The sequence below is a fragment of the Phyllostomus hastatus genome, unplaced genomic scaffold (assembly GCF_019186645.2).
Source record: "Phyllostomus hastatus isolate PE091 unplaced genomic scaffold, TTU_PhHast_1.1 phas_contig_524, whole genome shotgun sequence".
In the NCBI taxonomy this organism is placed as follows: domain Eukaryota; kingdom Metazoa; phylum Chordata; class Mammalia; order Chiroptera; family Phyllostomidae; genus Phyllostomus; species Phyllostomus hastatus.
In genome coordinates this window covers 2460568-2479409 of record NW_025333900.1, presented here as the reverse complement: position 1 = coordinate 2479409, position 18842 = coordinate 2460568, and the positions used below count along the sequence as shown (strand labels likewise).

Below are 18842 nucleotides of genomic sequence, written 5' to 3'. Positions count from 1 at the left end.
AAAGATAAGAGCACTCCCCCAGGTAACCATAGTACAGTCAGGAAACCAAGAAGTTGACATTGATACAATATTAACATCTGATCTTCAGACTCCATTCACATTTGACCAAATGTTCTAATAATGCCCTTTATCAAAACAAACAGTAAAGTTTTAGTTCAGAACTTAACCAAACTTTCACCCACTAGTTTTACCATTTGTTGATTTCAAATTTTTAGAAATCACTTCATAGAAAAAAGTTGCAAAAATAGTATAGTGAGTTTAGTGTTCCCATATACCTTCATCTAGCCTCCTCAGATGTTACATCTCACATACCGTAGTATAATGATCAAAACCAGAACATCAGCATTGATACAATACTATGAACTACTCTGTGGACATTATCGACATTTTGCTCATTGTCCCACTGATGTCCTTTTTCTGGTCCAGGATCCAACCTTTATACTTATTCTTTACAAGGATCACACTTTACATTTATTTCCAGGTCTTCTTTCTTAGTCTCCTTTAGTCTGGGACAGTTCTTCAGTTTGTCTTTGTACAAACTTCCATAACCTGATATTTTTTAGGAGTACTGGGCAGTAGAGTGTTTCTCAGTTTGGGTTTGTTTGATGTTTCCTCGTCATTAAAGTCTGGTTATGCATTATTGGCAGAAATACCAAAGAATTATGATACTTACTACTGTTGCTGCTCACTTTGATCACTTGGTTAAGGTGATGTCTGCCAGGTTTCTTCAATGTACAGTAACTTTTTCTTCTTGTATTTAATAAGTAACATCTGGGGAGAAAGTTTTAGACTGTAAATATCCATCCACTAAAGATTCTTGCCTGGAACAGTTCTTACTATGCTGATTGCCAAATAGTGATTTTCTAACTCTTTTATTCCTTTCGCATTTATTAGTTTACATTCATTTATATGGAAGGTTTTCTCTTTTCCCTCATTAATTTACTTGTATCAGTATGAATTTATGGATTCCTTTTATTCAGTGGCAGATAATCCATTACAACTGTTCTTTATTTTGGTATTCAGATGGTCTCAGATTTGGCCAGTGGAAGTTCATCAAGCTGACTTCTATGTCTTTTTGATAAGTTCCCATCATTTTGAGCAGTTCCTTCCTTTCTGGCACAAAAAGATATTCCAGGTTCATCTTGTACTTTCCTTGCCTCGGGCCTGGAATCAGCCTCACCTCTCCACCCATGGAGTTTGGTGTTTAGAAACCAAGACTAGGGTGCTAGATATGCTCATTGTTCCTGGTGTATCATTGTTTCTGTGCCCTCTCAGTGGAAGGAGCTAGGAAATACTTGTATGCACACACACATTCACATACATATTTACACTTACCTATGTATGTTTGTATATCTATTTATCTCAATATTTTGAAAACCCTGAGTTCACCCTAATATTCCAAATACAATGCAGTATCATATTCATTCTAACTAGCCTTTACCCTTTTTGTGTTATAACCTCCTTCTCTGACAGTTGCAAATGTGAAGAGGCTCTCAGTACCCTCAGTATATTTACTTCTTTGCTTGTTCCTCTGTCACCAACACTGCTGGCCACCTCTTGGCTCTGGCCTGCAGGCCCCATAGGCCTTGTCGTCCCTGGCTGCCTCCTTGGCCTCAGCATCACAGGCCCCAGCCTGCTTTTTAAACTTCATCTTCCGTAAACTCCTTACTCTGGTTAGGACAAGATAGGGAAGAGGAAGAGTTCAGGCAAAGGAATGATTATAGCTCTTGAGTTTTGGCTAATGTAATGCAATTTGAAATTTATTCTAGGCCCCTAACAGTGGGGGCGGGGCTAAAGCAGAGTGAATTGTTCAAAATAGGGATTTGCATGAAAGCTGTGCTATCTATAAAATCTATTTTATTCTTTTATTGCATATTACAGCCTGCCAGTATAGCAGCTTGAGCTTTGAATTGTTCTTTCTTTTTGAAGTTAGTGATGTGTTTCCCATGGATGCCCAGAGGTCACCCACTTTTATTAAGCTTATCAAGAGAGAATGGCCCTGAAACTTTTGAAACTTTTGGAATTGAAACTTTTAACAGGCTTCTTTAAATTTTGCTTATCTTTGGCAAGCTGAAGTTGGTAGTACTGCACAAGTTCTTAAATTATATATTAAATTAGGTTAGATTATCTGTTAGTTCAAGAATGATAGGTTGTAGTTGTCACCTCATCCTTGCTCAGCTTGTCCATTCTTCAAGCCCAGACACCTCCATTGTGGCCTGGGTGGAGGTGCTATCAAAGTGTGTGTGGTGGGCCCTGCCACGCCTGTGTCCCTGATGAACCAAGCCCCACTCAGCCTCTCTTTTCATATCATTAATAAGCATATGTCAGAGTGCCTGGCACATGACCAGGAACGTGGTCAGTCAAGGACATTGGTCCCCTTCCCTGGGCACCCACGGTGGCTGGGCGCAGCAGAGAGACACCATGTTCAGGAGCACCCAGCCCAGTGCTCAGTACTCGATGGGAGCCCAGGGAAGGAGCTTCCCCGCCTTTTCTTCTGTCTTTGCTCTTCTCCTCTGACAAGTTAGTTAATGTTTAGAAAAATGTATTTTCTACAATTTTATTACTTGACATTTTATAGACTATTAGTAAATTGAAAGGCCTAAAATGAAACACATTTATTAGAATAGGAATTTTGATTTAACTTGGGATGTTTAAGGGGAGTAGAAAGATACTTTTTAGTTTCTTTTTTGACATTAAAATCCCTCAGCTAATACATCCTAGATGAAAGTACATTTTTGTGTAAGATACAGTGTTTGGAAACAAAATAGATTTTCAAGCAGATTTCTTTGTTGAAATTTACTTGAGGGTTTACTTTAATGTTCTGAGTATTGACACAGGGTTTGAGAAATGCCATTCTTCTGATTCCTGATATTCTGATTCTAGGGACATTTTAACTTTTTAGGTGCTTACAGATAAAATTCTAAAGGTTTTTTGAATGCTTTGAAATAAAGAAAATGCTTTTTTAGTTCTTTTGGAGTCATTTAATTTTTGGAAATTACCATATTAACAAATGTCTCCAGTTATTAATTGTGTTGTGTGTCACATGGTTTTTAAAGAAATTCTCCTCTAATACAGAGAATATTTTTGGGTGGAGAGAAGCAGCACCTTGCCTCTGATATATGTTGATTCTTTTATGGATGGCCTTAAGGTTAGAAGTTGGAAAATCTTCGAGTGGTCATCCTGAAACCTGAGTGTTCGTAAACAGCACTCCTTTGGATAGGTTTCTGTGGTTAGTCATTCTTACCTCCCTTTGGTCTTCTCTCTAGTGATGGACGGTGTGCTTTTGGTTCCACTTTGATATATTAGCCTCTTCAAAATTTAGGGGATAAGGTTTCATTATTATGAAAGAAATATGTGTTTCTCACTTCTGCTGCCTCTCTCTTGAGATTTATTGTTAATCTTTCAGGAGCCAGAAGATGAAGTATTTCTTGCCATTGCTAAGGCCATGGAAGAGATGGTGGAAGATAGTGTCGACTGTTACTGGATCACCCGATGCTTTGTGAACCAGTTAAACAGCAAGTACCGAGACTCTTTGCCCCAGCTGGTGAGACACTTTTTTGACTGTTGGCAGGGGATGGGTGGGTGAGAGGAGGTTCTGGGGGTCTTCACAAAATACTCTCACCTCTTGCTGCTACAATTATGAGTAGACCCTCTATAGAAGGAGTCAGCAAGCATTTTCTATAAAAGGCCAGGTAGTACAATAAATATTTCCAGCCTGGCAGGCCAGATGGTCTCTATGTCTCTGTCGTCACACAAAAGCAGCCATTGACAATACGAGAAGGGATTGTCGTGGCAGGGTTTGGCTGCTGCCAGCCACAGTTTGCACACCCTGCTCTGTAGTATTCCTTATGCTGATCTGGAATCCATTGGCTCTGCCTAGAATTTTCCCTCTGTATAAATTAAGGTTTAAATTTGGCTGCACTTAATGGAGAGTCCCCCCAAACAGAAGCTTTATTGTTTTCTTTCATGTAACTAGAAGTCCAGAGGCAGGGCAGTCCAGGGCTGGTGCCACAGCACCACAGTACCAGTAGGGACTCAGGCTCCTGCCTTAGGGGTTATCCTTCCTCTTGTGCTCACAAGATGGGTGCTTCAGAGACAGCTGTGACGTCTGTGTTCTGGGCAGACAGGAAGGGCAAGGAGGAGACAAAAGCATAAGAATAAAGGGACAAGCCGGTCAAGCCTGTCCCTTTTTAAGACTTTCTTTCCTCATGTCAGTTAGTGGCAGGACTGTATTACCTGGCCACCTGTCTGCAGTGGAGGCTGGGAAATGTGCTTTTCCTTAACTGGACACAGGGTGGTCTCCCATGAAAATGAGATTCTGTTAGTGAAGAGGAGAGGTGAATGGATCTGTGGGAGGCAGTGGCTGTCTGCTGCCCTCTAACTTGGGAATCCGGAGAACTGAATGGCATTTGCCCCATCACCGTGAGCCTGTGGTCCTTTGCTGTTCTTTTTCTCCAGTTTCTTTCCTTTTTTCCCTCATTTATAAAAATGAATCTGTCTTTTTTTCTTAAATCATTGAGTTGTTTTATTTGAAAATTCTAGTGAAAGCAGGCACTGTGACGAGGTGGCAGGGCCTGAGGCAGGCTGGTGAAGGGTGGGTGAGCCTGAGGGCCCTGCTCCAACGGCCCTGCAGCTGGGCAGAGCGCTGAGCAAGAGTGCTTTTTAATATTTACGTTACGTAAGCTTTGATTTTGAGAATCTTAAAACTTAATCCATTTAGTTGATTTCCAAAAACATTTAAGCATGGCATTGGAACATCTGTAAATATAATTTTGGCTCATTAAATCAAGATATTCAAATTATTCCATGATTTAGTTAGCCTTTCCTATTTAATGTTAGACTAAATGCAGTAACATTTTGAAAGCTTATGTTAAAAAAATTCATCCTTTGTTTTTGATAACAGAAATAATAGATAAATACATTCTTGAAGTCTTTTTATTTTTTTAATATATTTTATTGATTATGCTATTACAGTTGTCCCATTTCCCCCCTTCACTCCCCTCCACCCTGTACATCCTCTCCCACCCACATTCCCCCCCTTAGTTCATGTCCATGTGTCATACTTAAGAGTTCTTTAGCTTCTACATTTCCCGTACTATTCTTGCCCTCCTCCTATCTATTTTCAACCTACATTCTATGCTACTTATTCTCCGTACCTTTCCCCCCTCTCTCCTCCTCCCATCCCCCTGTTGCTAACCCTCCATGTGACCTCCATTTCTGTGGTTCTGTTCCTGTTCTAGTTGTTTGCTTAGTTTCTTTTGGTTTTGCTTTAGGTGTGGTTGTTAATAATTGTGAGTTTGCTGTGTCCTTTTACTATACATGTTTTTTCTTTATCTTCTTTTCTTAGATAATTCCCTTTAGCATTTCATAAAATAAGGGCTTGGTGATGATGAACTCCTTTAACTTGACCTTATCTGAGAAGCACTTTATCTGCCCTTCCATTCTAAATGAGAGCTTTGTTGGATAGAGCAATCTGGGATGTAGGTCCTTGTCTTTCATGACTTGGAATATTTCTTTCCAGCCCCTTCTTGCCTGTAAGGTCTCTTTTGAGAAATCAGCTGACAGTCTGATGGGAACTCCTTTGTAGGTTACTGTCCCCTTATCTCTTGCTGCTTCTAGGATTCTCTCCTTCGTTTTTACCTTGGCTAATGTAATTAAGATGTGCCTCGGTGTGTTTCTTCTTGGGTCCAACTTCTTTGGGGCTCTCTGAGCTTCCTGGATTTCTTGGAAGACTATTTCCTTTGCCTGATTGGGGAAGTTCTCCTTTATTATTTGTTCAAATATGTGCTCAATCTGTTGCTTTTCCCCTTCCCCTTCTGGTACCCCTATAATTCGGATGTTGGAACGTTTAAAGATGTCCTGGATGCTCTTAAGCTTCTCCTCATTTTTTTGAATTCTTATTTCTTCATGCTTTCCTGCTTGGTTGATTCTATCTTTCTTCTGGTCCACTGTATTGTTTTGAGACCCAGTTTTCTTCCCTTCACTATTGGCTCTCCTCCGTGTATCTTCCTTCATCTCTTTTTGGTAACCTGAATCTTTTCATCTAATTTGTGCCTAAAATCAACCAATTCCATGAGCTTTCTGATCACCAGTGTTTTGAACTGTGCATCTGATAGATTGGCTATTTCTTGGTCGCTCAAAAGGATGAGCCCTGGGGGACTGATCTGTTCTTCTGTTGGAAACATGTCTCTCCTTTTTTTTCTTTTTTCGGTCTGGTCGCTCTTCTTACGGTGAGGGGCGGAGCCTTAGGTGTTCACCGGGGCTGGGCACCCCAGTCACTAGGTTGTGACGTTATATGTGGGGGCGGGGGCGGGGGCTGGGGCCGGGGCCGGGGCCGGGGCCGGGGCCGGGGCCGGGGCCGGGGCCGGGGCCGGGGCTGGGGGGAACAATGGCGGTACTTCCGTTCTCCTGGGATCTCAGTCCCTTCTCTGGGATCCTGGGCTGTGAGCTTTGCCCTGGTCCACAATCGCCGCCTCACTGGGTCTGCCAGCCGCAGCTTGCGTACTCAGGGTCCACTGCTGCGTTCTTGCGCGCCCCGGATGGCTCTCGAGCCGAGTTTGTGCCAAGTTTTCCCCAACCTCCGAGCGCCACCCACCCACGCCCACCTGGCTCGTCCTCTCAGCCCCTCCCACCAGTGTGGATGTATGGGTCTGCTTCAACTTCTTGTCTGTCCGACTTCCATTCAGATAAATCCTCTATCAGTTCTGGGTCTTATTCTGGCTCTAAATTGTTGTTCTAATCTTGGTTGTGCGCGGAGGTACGGTGCGTCCACCTAGTCCTCCATCTTGTCAGAAGTCCACATTCTTGAAGTCTTAATGCTAGTGAACCCAGTGTTCCCATAGATCTGTAACAGCACATTTCACCACCCATTTTCTAAGAAATAAACATTGTCATCAGCTGAGTGTAGATTCTTCTGGGCTATTTTATGTACATTAGGGTGGATGGGTGTATGTGCGTACGTTTGTGCATACACATGTAATGATGTATATTTTACATATATAAATATTTTTTAAAATCATAAATACTACCACACTGTTTATGTGGCCCTACTTTTTTTTTTTTTTTAACACAATGTCTTGGAGGCTTTCCAAGTTAGTACAGGTAGATCAGTAGTTTTCAGTCCTGAATTCCTATTAGTACCATCTGGGAGCTTTTAAAAATTAGCAGTGTCTTTCTTCCACCCAGACCAATTAAGTCAGAATCTCTGGAGGTGAGGCCCCAGAATTCTAATTTTTAAAAGCTCCAGGTGATTCTGAAGTGTGCCTCAGGTTGAGAACTACTCATTTAGAACCACTTTTTTCCTTTTTTAAAAAAATCTGCTCACAGTATTTCTTATGAAGTATTTGGGATAATTTAACATAACAGATCCATGCTGATACTCAGCATATCCGTGTTCCTTTGGGTGTGTGTGTGTGAGCGCTTCTCTAGGATGGGTCCCTGTAAGGGCAGTGTGCACTTGAGGGAGGGACATTAACTGCCAGGTTGCTCACCTAGAAAATGTGCCAATTTTGTTTCCTCTAAGAGATATGAGATTTCCTGCTTTACATTTTATTGCCAATACTTGATAGTATCTATCCCTTAAATTTTTGTTAATCTGATAATGAAATAGTATCCAATTTTAATTTACACATTCTCATTTTCTAGTGAAGTTGAGCAGCTTTGAATGTTTATTAATCACATATTTGTCCACCTTTCTATTATTTTGTTTGCTTTTTTATTTGTAAGAGTTATCAATAACTTTGGACATATATCCTTTGTTTATTACATGCGGTAAAAATGTTTTTTCTTGTTTGTTTTACAAAGATTTTAAGTTTTGATGTAATTGATGTGTCATTATTTGTCTTTTGCTTTTTGTGTCTTATTTGGGAAGCTCTTTCTAATCCCAAGATTAAAAAACAGGTTTTTCTTTAGTTGCCATCAATAAGAAATTTACTTGTTTTAAAAAAATCCAAATGCTGGTGTTGTCTAGAAAAATTTAAGGGGGTTATTTATAGTTGTTATAAAGTCAAACTGCTGAAACTTGTTCACTGAAATATATTGACTTGCATAAATGCATAGTCGGTTAGCACAAGGTACTTATATGACATTGCACAAATGCTTTATGTCCCTGCATTTATATTTTAAAAATTCATACACAAATGAAAATGGAAAAACTGCTAATGCCTGATTTCTGTTCCCTATTTTCCATTTGTAGTCTCATACTTGGGTACCTTTTGACCCCCTGGGGGAAAAAAACCTAATGTTCAGGACCACCAATAACAGAAAGGGAGACTTTTTTTTTGAATAATGAAATGTTTCTCATAGTGCATTCTTAAGCATGTTCTTCGTATATGTGGCATGATAGCTGGTTGTCTTTTGGCGTAATTGTCACAGATTTAGCGTGGGTAGACAGGCTGGTGTCTTCAAAAGTCAACCAGACAGGCCTCACTTGCTTCCTGCAAAGCACCGATAGCTGCACTCTGGGAGCGCAGATCTGTTTGAAGTCCTGAGCAAGTCCTCGCACCAGACTGTGTCCAGGAAGTTTGCAAATCAGTTCAGTGGGCTTCTGATAACCTCCAGTTCCACGGAGTGCCGTGGTACCAAGCCTGTAATGATGAGGTCTCCACACACTCTTATAGTTTTGGTAGCCAGTTGGTTCCTTGGTGCTTACCACCTGTCAGTTTGCAGGCAGTCTGCTTTGTAGGAGCCATGGTCCAGAGACCTCCTTACTTACCTGCTTCTCCTTTGGCCAGGGCTCAGCCAGCTAGAGGCAGCGCTGGCATTAGAGAGTGATGGTGGTGCAATGGCAGCTGCAACACAAAAACTGTTTTTTTTTTAAAACTTTCCTCTAACTTTTTAAAATATTTAAACATTATAAAATTTAGTCCTTTAACTTGTACGGGATTCATCCTTGTGGACTTGGTTTCTCAGTTGTTAACTGCAGCACAACTTTAGCCTGCATACTCTTCCTGCTCCCCCCACTCTGGTTAACAGTTCCTGAGAGTGTGCTTCGTACCAGACAATACTCACTTGGCTTTATTAATGAATTACTTCATTTAAAAACATACCTCTTTTAATAGATGAGGAAAGTGAAGCACAGAGCTGTTAAGTAACTTTCCCAAGGTTGCAGTTAGTAAGCAATAGAATTACCACTTTCATTACTTATTTGTTAGTTCATCTGTTTTTACAGATTTCAAATGCCACCTTTATCATATACTAGATTTCCATATATGTATATTTGTATCTCTTTCTGGACTCTTTTTTTAAAAACCACTGAGCTAGCTGTCTGTTCTGGGGCCAATACCATGTGATGTATTTGATACAGCATCCAAGGATATTTTGATAGCTGGTGTGGGAAGTGCCCTCTTGTTGTTGTTCTTTTTCAGAAGTGCCTTGGTTATGTTAAACTTTATTTTTTCTTTTCAAAAATGAACTTTAAAACAGCACAATACTAAATGTCCCCATAACCTTAATTTGTTAATCTTCAAGTAAGTTTATTTTATTATGTACATTGTAGTACCCAGCACATGGTTTTAAATAATTGTGAAGTTTTTTTAAAGTTCTTCAGAATGTGTAAGAAAAGCTAAATTTCCTCTACATAGATCTATGATTTAGGCACTGAGTGATTTACTTCAGTGTTTCTCTCTTGTTAAACAGTGTTTAGTCAACTTTGCCACTTTTTATTACTGTTTTATAGTGGGTTTCTTCTTCCTAGCTTCTTGTTAGAGTTTCTGTAATCTTGTACATCATCTTTCCAAGTTTCTGTGGTTTTACCAAGTAAATTGATGATCACAAAGCATAGGTTTTTTTTATAGTCCTAGGGAAGCATGCGTGTGATGGACAGCAATGGGCCTTTCACATCAAAGCATAATATCTGGTGGTGACATGTTTACTATGTTGTAGTATTCTGATTTGTAGGAGTACATCACATCTTTTCCTCTGCTTACAAGCTTTTAGAAATTCTGCTCTTTAATGAGGCCTCTCACTGCCAAGAATAGAGGCCAACTTCAGTGTTGTGACGTGGAGACACTATGTTTACTTCTTTTTTCAGAGCAGTCTATCCTTAAGTTATCTGAAGCTTAATTGTGTTTAGCCACTAAAGAGAACTTTTCTTTCACACTGTGGCTACAATTTTTTAAAGCTATCCTAAAGAAAGGCTTTTTGTTTGTTTCTTTTTGATGAACATGATTAGCAGCCTCTTTTTCAGTTTAATATAAATCCCTGTTGGGTTACTTAAGTCTCTTTTTGGTCAGGTTTTGCCTTCTGTTGATGAGGTATGCTTTATTTTCTCTATGAAGTAAGAATTTAGGGTCATGGAAACACTGGAAATAACCTAAATGTTTAACAGTAAAGTATAATAATCACATCTACAATTTGCTGAGTACTAAAATTTCAGGTGTTATGAATGTTATTTCCTTCCTCTCAAAAAAAGTGTGTGTATATTTTTGTTCATTTAGCAGTAGTACATGATACACATTTTTGTTCGTCCACCGTTTTTACTTTGTACATGCTGGAGGTCCTGCCGTAATAGTATAGAGAGACATTCTTTATTCCTTTTCATAGGTGCATACTACTCTATCATGTATATACACGCTAATTTATTCAACCTATCCTCTGTTGTTTGCTATTTGGGATGTTTCCTGTCTTTTGCTGTGATACAGTGTTATATTGGGTTGGCCAAAAAGTTTGTGTGTTTTTTTCATAAAATAAAAGAGACAGTTTTCATTTTCACCAGTAACTTTACTGATTTGGATATTTTAAGTATCTTCCACATGGTATAATGTTGATTGTTCTCAATGTCTTGATTTGATCACTCTCAACTTCAACTGGTCTACCTAACTATGGAGCATCGTCCAGTGAGGAATCTCCAGCATGAAATTTTACAAACCACTTGTGACACATTCAGTCAGTCACAGCACCTTCTCCTTACATTGCACAAATATTTGTGTTTTGCATTTCAGTCACATTTTTACCTTTCCCGAAATAATAAAACGTAATATGCCGAAAAATGTTGCTTATTTTCCTCCATCTTCAATATTAAAATGGCTACACAAAAATTCACCAATTTTGATAAGTATTTTAAAAAACGCATGCTGATATGACAGCTGTCACAATACAGTCTAACAAAATTGTTTCAAATGAAGTTAAAGAAAACTAAGCACTACTAGAGCCAACCTGGGTTGGCCAAAAAGTTTGTTTGGTTTTTTTCCAGCATGTATTTGCCAGCCTATTTCTGGGATAGATTCCCTAGAAATGAACTGACTGGATCAAAGGGTAATACATACATTACTTTGCTAGCAATATCTATATTCCTCTTTATAAAGTTTATGCTGTTTTGCATCCTCTCAACTAGTAGATGAGAGCACCTGTTTCCCACAGCCTAGCCAACAGGGTGTGTCGTTTTGCCAGTCTGTAGGTGAGAAACTACCCCAGTGTAGTTTTAGGTTGCATTTCTTTTATTATAAGTAACACTGAAGACCTTTTCATATAGGTAAGGGCCATTTGCATTTTTTTCTATAGAGTTTGTGGCTTTTTTCTTCTCTAGCTTTAGGAGTTCTCTTTATTTAAGGTATTCACCCTTTAAGGTTGTTTGTTAACTTGGGAAAATACCCACAATATGTTGAATGCAAAGAGCACAATACTAAGTTGTATATTCAGTATGAGTTCAGCTGGTAAAAGAAAAGTGTGTGTGTAGTGTATACAGGAAAACAAGTGAATGCTACATAACCCATCATCACATAGTTATCTTTGGGTAGTGTGATTGATTATAAGTGATCTTTCTTTATTCTTTCCTGTATTTTTGAGATTTATTATAATAAGTATATTATAAATTGGGGAAAAACATTGGAAGAATTTAAGACTGGCTAAAGGATAAACATTGAATGATTATTAAGATGTTTAATATATTTCAAGTTTCATTTAATTCACAATATTTATTCATTCAGTAGTATATTGAGTCCTTATTATGCCTCGTGATGTTCTAGGTACTGGCAAACCAGCAGTAAACAAAGCAGATAAAGTCCCAGCCCCCACTGAGCTTGCAGTCTGATAAAGGAACAACACCATAGTTTGAAATCTTCACTCATATATATTTTATTTATTTGTACTACCTTTTGGATGAAATTTTCTTTTATCTTTTATGTCTCACAGTTTTTGAGACATAATATATAAATGTGTGTGTATATGTTTTTATCCATGTCACTTTGTGGAAAAAGCACACATATGTATCATTGGCAGACCCGACCAAAATTCTAGAATGGAGTTTCAGAGGTGAAAGGCAAGAACAGGAGCCCTTTGGCAATTTGTACTTTAGAGAAAAGCTCCTGGTTTGGGGAATTGTGTGTAGAGTTCTTGAGAAGCCCTAGGAACTGTTAAGTAGTAGAGGTTAGTTGTATAAACAGGAAAAATTAGAGACCCTCTGAAAGAGAGGCGGGGAAACTGGACCAGATATTAATATGTGGATTTGCTTTGACTGGCTAATTCCTGTGTGTTCTTCATGGGCCAGCTCACATGTCTCCTCTCAGGGAGACCATTTCTGGCTTCGAAAGCCTGGGTCAGGATTCCCACCTGGATGTGCCCAGCATCCTGTGCTTATCCCTGTCATAGCTTTGTTACAGTACTTTTTAATTACCTCTTTCCTGGGCTCTGTCAACCAACGGTAAGCTCCTTCAAGACAGGGACTTTACCTCATCTTTTCTTCTATTTCCTGTGTGTAGCACAGTGTCTGGCTATCATGGACACTGTACAATTTTGAATTACCTTTTGGGCAGAAGCATAGAGAGGCAGATATTTAGTAAAATAAACATTTGTGTGTGCTTGGGTGGCAAGACATCTGGTTGTGCCCTTCTGGATAGGGAGTACAGACCTTAAGGCCCATCCGTAGCCAGTGGACCCTGAATTAGAGCAGTGTATGCCTGGTCCAGGGAGCCGCCTTTGTTAGCCTCCCAGTGTTCTACAGTTGGCTGCTGCTTATATCTCATGTGGGGGAGGCTACCTGATGGAACCCAGGTACTTGGTTCCCTCTGGGTTATTCCCCTAAGAATTCTCATGCACATTTTTTTGGGTATATCCGTGTTGGATGAGCCCACATGGTATGGTGCATAGCTCTGCTCACCGTGGCTCAGCGTGTGTATGGTCAGTGACTGATGGGCCCTTTTCATCTTCAGCTCTTCTGTCTTCTTCCTAGCTCTTTCTCCCACTTTAGTGACATTCTATTCTTTGGCTCTCCCCTTGCCTTTTCCCCTTTTTTCCTGTATATAAAATCTACTGCCCTGGAGCCTTTGTAAGCTCCCCAGAACAATTGAATTTTGCTTTGGACTTTTGCCTTAGGTTGGTCAGTCTGGTAAGTGCAATTAACAGAGTGACCAGCTGTTCTGTTTTACCTGGGACTGTCCTGGAAAACCCCTCAGTCCTGGATGTTAGTTGCTCTGGTTTTGCTGACTTAGGAAACTGCAGCATCACAAGGGACTTGGATGATTCTGAAATTTTGTTTTCTAGCACTTGTCATGTACTTTTTTTCAGCACAGATGGTAAGATCAGGTGATATCACGTTACAGGAAATGAATAATCTCTTCCTGTTTTATCATTAGCCAAAGGCTTTTGAACAGTACTTGAACATGGAAGACAGCAGGCTGCTGAGTCATCTGAAGATGTGTTCTGCGGTGCCCAAACTTCCTTATGACCTCTGGTTCAAGAGGTGCTTCGCAGGTTGCTTGCCTGAATCCAGTTTACAGAGGCAAGTATTTCTTTCAACGATACACTGAATGAGGGCTTGGATCAGAGAGGAATCCTGGTTTTTCATGTGATCATCCCTCAGAATATAAATTTGCTTTAGAACAACATAGTAATTTAAAGTTAACTTCTCTAGCAGCTAATATAACAACACACGATTATGTTTGTTAGAATACAAATATTAATTTAACAGTAACAAATTAATATTGAAAAATAGTAGAATATACAATTACAAAAATCAAGCACCCTCAATGTGTTAGATGCTGTACAATATTTATATCTGAAACAGTCTGCAGGAGTTTACATAGGCATGGCCTTTTCTAGAAATGCAATAGATCCTAATTTAGAGAACATCTCGGTATTTTTTAGTTTCATTATGACATCTTCCAAGTAGCTAAAGGCAGTCAAAGATTTGAGCCTCAAACACTGAATCTTTAAGTTTAAAACAGCATTAGTTTCAGACGTTTGTTATGCATGTTTTGGAGTCCTGGCCCTCTCCTTCCAGTGTGTAAGGATGTAGCTGCAAAGCGAGGCAATAAACAGAAGACATTATAAGACAATGGGTAACTGAGCACAGAGTGTAACACTAACCTTAAGTGTTATGGGAATTATCAGAACAATTATTTTAGAGTGGTTGCATAGCAATAACTATCCCCTTAAGCCCATGGAGAAGATGAAGGAATTTGAACCTCTGGAAAATGAATTTATCTCATTTCATATGCTTTTTTTGTTGTTCCTTATAATGTTGTGATTATATTAGAATTACAAAATATTAGTAAAATCTAAAGTTCAGTTTAGGGATTTTCTTTCCTTCTTGAAGCTGTCAATTTGAAATATTAAGGAGTGGGTGTCTACGGCCGTACCACCGTGAACGCTCTTGAGCTTGTCTGAAATACTAAGGAGTGGGCATTTTGTAGATTGATTCCTAGCAGAGCAAGTACTTTTGGGTGATCATTTCTTTTTTCCTCCCAATGTGTTTAAAATAGGCTTCAAATGGCTGATTTGTTGTTTTTGATGATTATTTCATTATAGTTCTTTTGTGAAGCTTATACTTAAAACAGGAGTGATTTGATTTAATTTTATAATTTGAGATGTCTAGGTAGACAAATTTTAATGTCACATAATTTGATTATATATCTCTTCATTTTTGTAGGGTTTGGGATAAAGTTGTAAGTGGATCTTGTAAGATCCTAGTTTTTGTAGCAGTGGAAATTTTATTAACCTTTAAAATAAAAGTAATGGCACTGAACAACTCAGAGAAGATAACAAAGTTCCTGGAAAATGTAAGTGTATTTTATTTTATTTGATTTTGAATCTAGAAAGGAAGTTAGCTTAGCAAGCTAGATTTTCCTATTGCATTAAATTATTTCAGAGAAATAACACAGTGTATTTTTATGTCATAAGAAAGAAATCTTCCCTTGAAAACGTTTAGCTGCCAGTTGATCAGTGGGTTATAGGCTGCACTCTCTATTTGGGGACAGTGGGCTGGGCAGCGAGGCTGTCACTGTGGCTGTGTGCACTCAGCCCCAGAGTCCTGTTCCCTGATGGGTCTACTAGGGGCTTGTCAAGAAGAGGAAGAGGTGAGTCTGTCCCGTTAGGGTGGGTAATCCTTGTTAATGGAAGAGGAATCCTGGAGTTTTGGGGATTGACAAGCTCTTTCATTTCTGTTACCATAGTTGTTGGGATCCCAGTTGGGTTTGGAAATGTGCTTAAGCATAAACTTCGTGCATGTTGGAAAAGGTGTAAATGAATCGGTTTTTCCCTCTGTTTGTGTCTTAGAATACCCTTAACCAGGCAAGAGGTAGGAGTAAAGAGACTCATGCCTGAAGGAATTCCACTGGATCCAAAATCTATTCTTTGTTTGTATCAGTCAATATTAACATTTGAACAGTGGTCTGATAAATAATGAGTACTAAGTGAATGTGTGTTGAACAAATTACTCAATCACTGTAATAATCAGTGCTAGCAGTGCCGTAGGGCTTTTGTGAAGTGGTTTACATGGAATATCTCATGTAATCCTGTAACAGCCTGGTGGAGTGGGGCTGCCATTTGCCCCATTTTAGAGATGGGGTCTGACCCCTGGTAGTTTAGGTAACCTGAGCCCAGGTAGCTAAGGAAACCTGCCCAGGGGCACACAGTTTAGTGGGCAGTGCAGAATCTGAACCCAGGCAGCCTGACACCTCAGGTGGCATGTGAAACAAAGATCCTGGCAGCAGCCTTTTACATGATCACAGTGAGAACGCTGTTGGACGTGAGGTTCATGCCTCAGTGAAGGAAGGGGTCCTGAAGCTGGAAACGCTGAGGTTTCATGAAGACTGGTTTGCTTGTTCACAGATTCCCCAGGACAGCTCGGATGCGATTGTGAGCAAGGCCATCGACTTGTGGCACAAACACTGTGGGACCCCGGTACATTCAGCCTGAACTTCAGCCGTGGACAGCCTGCCAGGTCCACCCTGAACATTTCGTTGTGGGGCGTGATCTAAACTGATTGAAAACAGGATTCTTGCTTTGGTGCTCAAACTGTAATTTCTTTTCCAGTAAAATTATTTAATCAGGAGACCTGTTGTCGCTGTGTTGTGAGCAGCATCTTTTGGTTACAGAGAAGAACAAAGTTCCACTCTGAATACAATTTTTAGAAGGGTTGTTGGAGTTTCTAAAGCAGTTCAGGCAGGGAGGGTACAGGTGCTTTAATCAGCAGTGCATAACCACACCCTGTCCCTCTTCCCTCTAATTAGCCCCAGGTCAGAGTCTTTCTGAAGTCTATTTCTGGAGTGAAGAATAACTTCCTTTGGCTGAGAGCTTGGATTTGGCTTTTGTTGATGCAGTACTTGTTTAGATCTAAGCTGACTGCTTCTCTGAGGCCTCGTTTTGCTAAATAGGTTTAAATAAAGGACTTACATTTTTTTCTCTTTGTGCCATTTGGAATGAAACAGATATTGAACAAAGTGTGTCTAAATTTACCTACCAGGAGAGAGAATACTTGTTGCTGTTTTGCTGGACCCATGCTTTTTCCTGATGGGCCATTAAATGTTGGATGGGCTTCATGGAGCACTTTGCCACCCAGAGTTGGAGTGGGAGAAGTCACAGGTTAAAGTTAATAGCCTGTGACCCTGGGCCATGTTGTGCCTCACAATGGTTACTGTCCACTGGGCAGTGGCAGGCTTTGAGACTGGGGAGCGAGACGCTGTCCTTTGTGTGAGATAATTCAGCTGTCAGACCTGCAGGAGCCTGAGTGGTGAGTTGGATTCTCCACTCCATGAAATTATGAAGTTATAAATCGGAGAGCTCAGTCCCACCCTCCTGTGTGAAATAACTGTCAAGAAAGAGTTCAGAGCAACCAGAGTTGTTCACCAGCCCGTATGTCTGTATAGTAGCATATCTAAGAGTATCTTAAGTTTGTAACACAAGAAAGACATACACTCAGAACGTTACAGGGTGCAGCCAAGAGGGGGGACCCCAAATGGGCATTTGAAATGGGGTCCAGAACTCAAGGTGTCCAGGAGATTTTAAGATGTCTTTACCCCTTCATGGAGCAAGAACATGCAGGGCTGTTTTGTATAGCAACAGCTTTGCAGTTAATCCATGGTATGGTCATTTAACATACCTATAGCCTTTGGCTGGTCGCTTACATATGCTAAATAGCTATGGCCATGCTCTGTGCCAGGGGGATGGAAAGGGACCCCCCAAGATGTGACTAGGGGGCAGGTCCCCCAAGTTACAGTGCCTGCGTGGGAGCTCGGAGAGGATTGGCTCCATGACATGGGGCCACACCTGCCCAGACCCACGATGGCAGCCCAGTAAAGCTGGAAGAATATAAGATTACTGGCAGGTGTAACTGAGGGTCGGAGGAGTCGGAAATGGGGCTGCAGAGGAAGATTGGCTCAGGGATTTAAAGCCAGATACGGCAGCCATTGAGAGAGAGAACCGCATGGTTTTGGCTGAGTGGGGACTCCCGTGGCCCTGAGAGAGGACCACGTGGCTAGAGCAGAGATCCTGGTGACATAGCTGAGGGTGCTGAGAACCGAGGAAGGTCTCCCAGCCGAGACAGATTACTGGGAAGAACTGGGGGCTGCCTGAGCCACTGACTTCTATTTCTTTTCCTGAGATACGGTACCCCAGACTGGGCAAAGGGGGAAGGAAGGACTGTATGTATTTGTGGGTGTTTTAAGAGACTTTGGGATTTTGATGAAGACATTAGGTCACTACTTTAAGTTTGTATAGCATTAAATAAACATTTTCTTTCTTTTTCACGAATCTCTGGCATTGAGAGACATCTTTCCTATAGGCGGCGGACATAACGGACATGGGGTTTTCTTTCGGGTAATAGTGTATTGCCCTTGCCCCCCCCCACCTTGTTGTTCTGTAACAAGAAGGAAACTTATTAAAGCAAACTGCTGTCTACAGTTGGTACTTGACACTTATTCACCGATTCCCTCCACCCCTGGGGAGCTTCCGGTCCAGTTAGGGATATCAGAACAACACTCAAGAAGGGATTCCTGCTTCAGCCTTCTGCCGTCTGGGGATCTTGGGCACATATGAAATCCAAAGAGAAGTCATAAAACGGTAACAAGGTTACATGTACTTCATTTATATCATCTGTATAATTATTTCACAAAATGGATATTTGAAAGTCAAGTGATATTAGTGAATCTCTATTCCAGAAAAAAGAAGAAAAAGAATTAGCAATCTCTCAACAAGAGAGAAATTTGAAGGTATGCTTTCCTGCTTGTGTCTGACTGCTGGGAGAAGACTGGTGTGCCCTAGAGGAAGTGTGGGAGGGGCAGAGCCCGGAGCTCTGGGGACTCTCGATGGGGGGAGCTCAGGGGCCGCAGTATTCGTCTGCGCAGTTTGGGGAGGCCCAGGTGATCCGAGAGGGAAGGCTGGTACTGCACTGCAGAGCAATTGGAAGATACGTACTACAGTATATTGTGCAAGTGTACTCCGTCAGATTTGGTAAAACCTCTCTGGCCACAGGGTGTGGGAGTGGGAATTAGTTTTTGAGTGAGTCAGTCTGAAGCCATCAAGAATTGTCTTTATTAGAAAGCAGCTTCATCTGAGCAGAAGGGTTTTCTCAGGTGCACTGTGAGGACAATGATAAAACAGTGAGGGCCTGATTTCTTTTTCCTGTTGGA

At 40.6% G+C, this 18842-nt stretch overlaps 1 protein-coding gene across 1 annotated transcript in view; it reads left to right on the top strand.

Annotated features, from left to right (window-relative positions):
* TBC1D7 (TBC1 domain family member 7) overlaps positions 1-17260 on the top strand; it is a 29201-nt gene extending 11941 nt beyond the window's left edge. Inside the window, exons 5-8 of the mRNA XM_045847096.1 lie at positions 3407-3544; positions 13569-13714; positions 14864-14993; positions 16045-17260. Coding sequence (XP_045703052.1) covers positions 3407-3544; positions 13569-13714; positions 14864-14993; positions 16045-16131 — 501 coding nt within the window. The 3' untranslated portion in view covers positions 16132-17260. The remainder of the gene's footprint in view (positions 1-3406; positions 3545-13568; positions 13715-14863; positions 14994-16044) is intronic.
* Positions 17261-18842: the final 1582 nt, after the last annotated feature.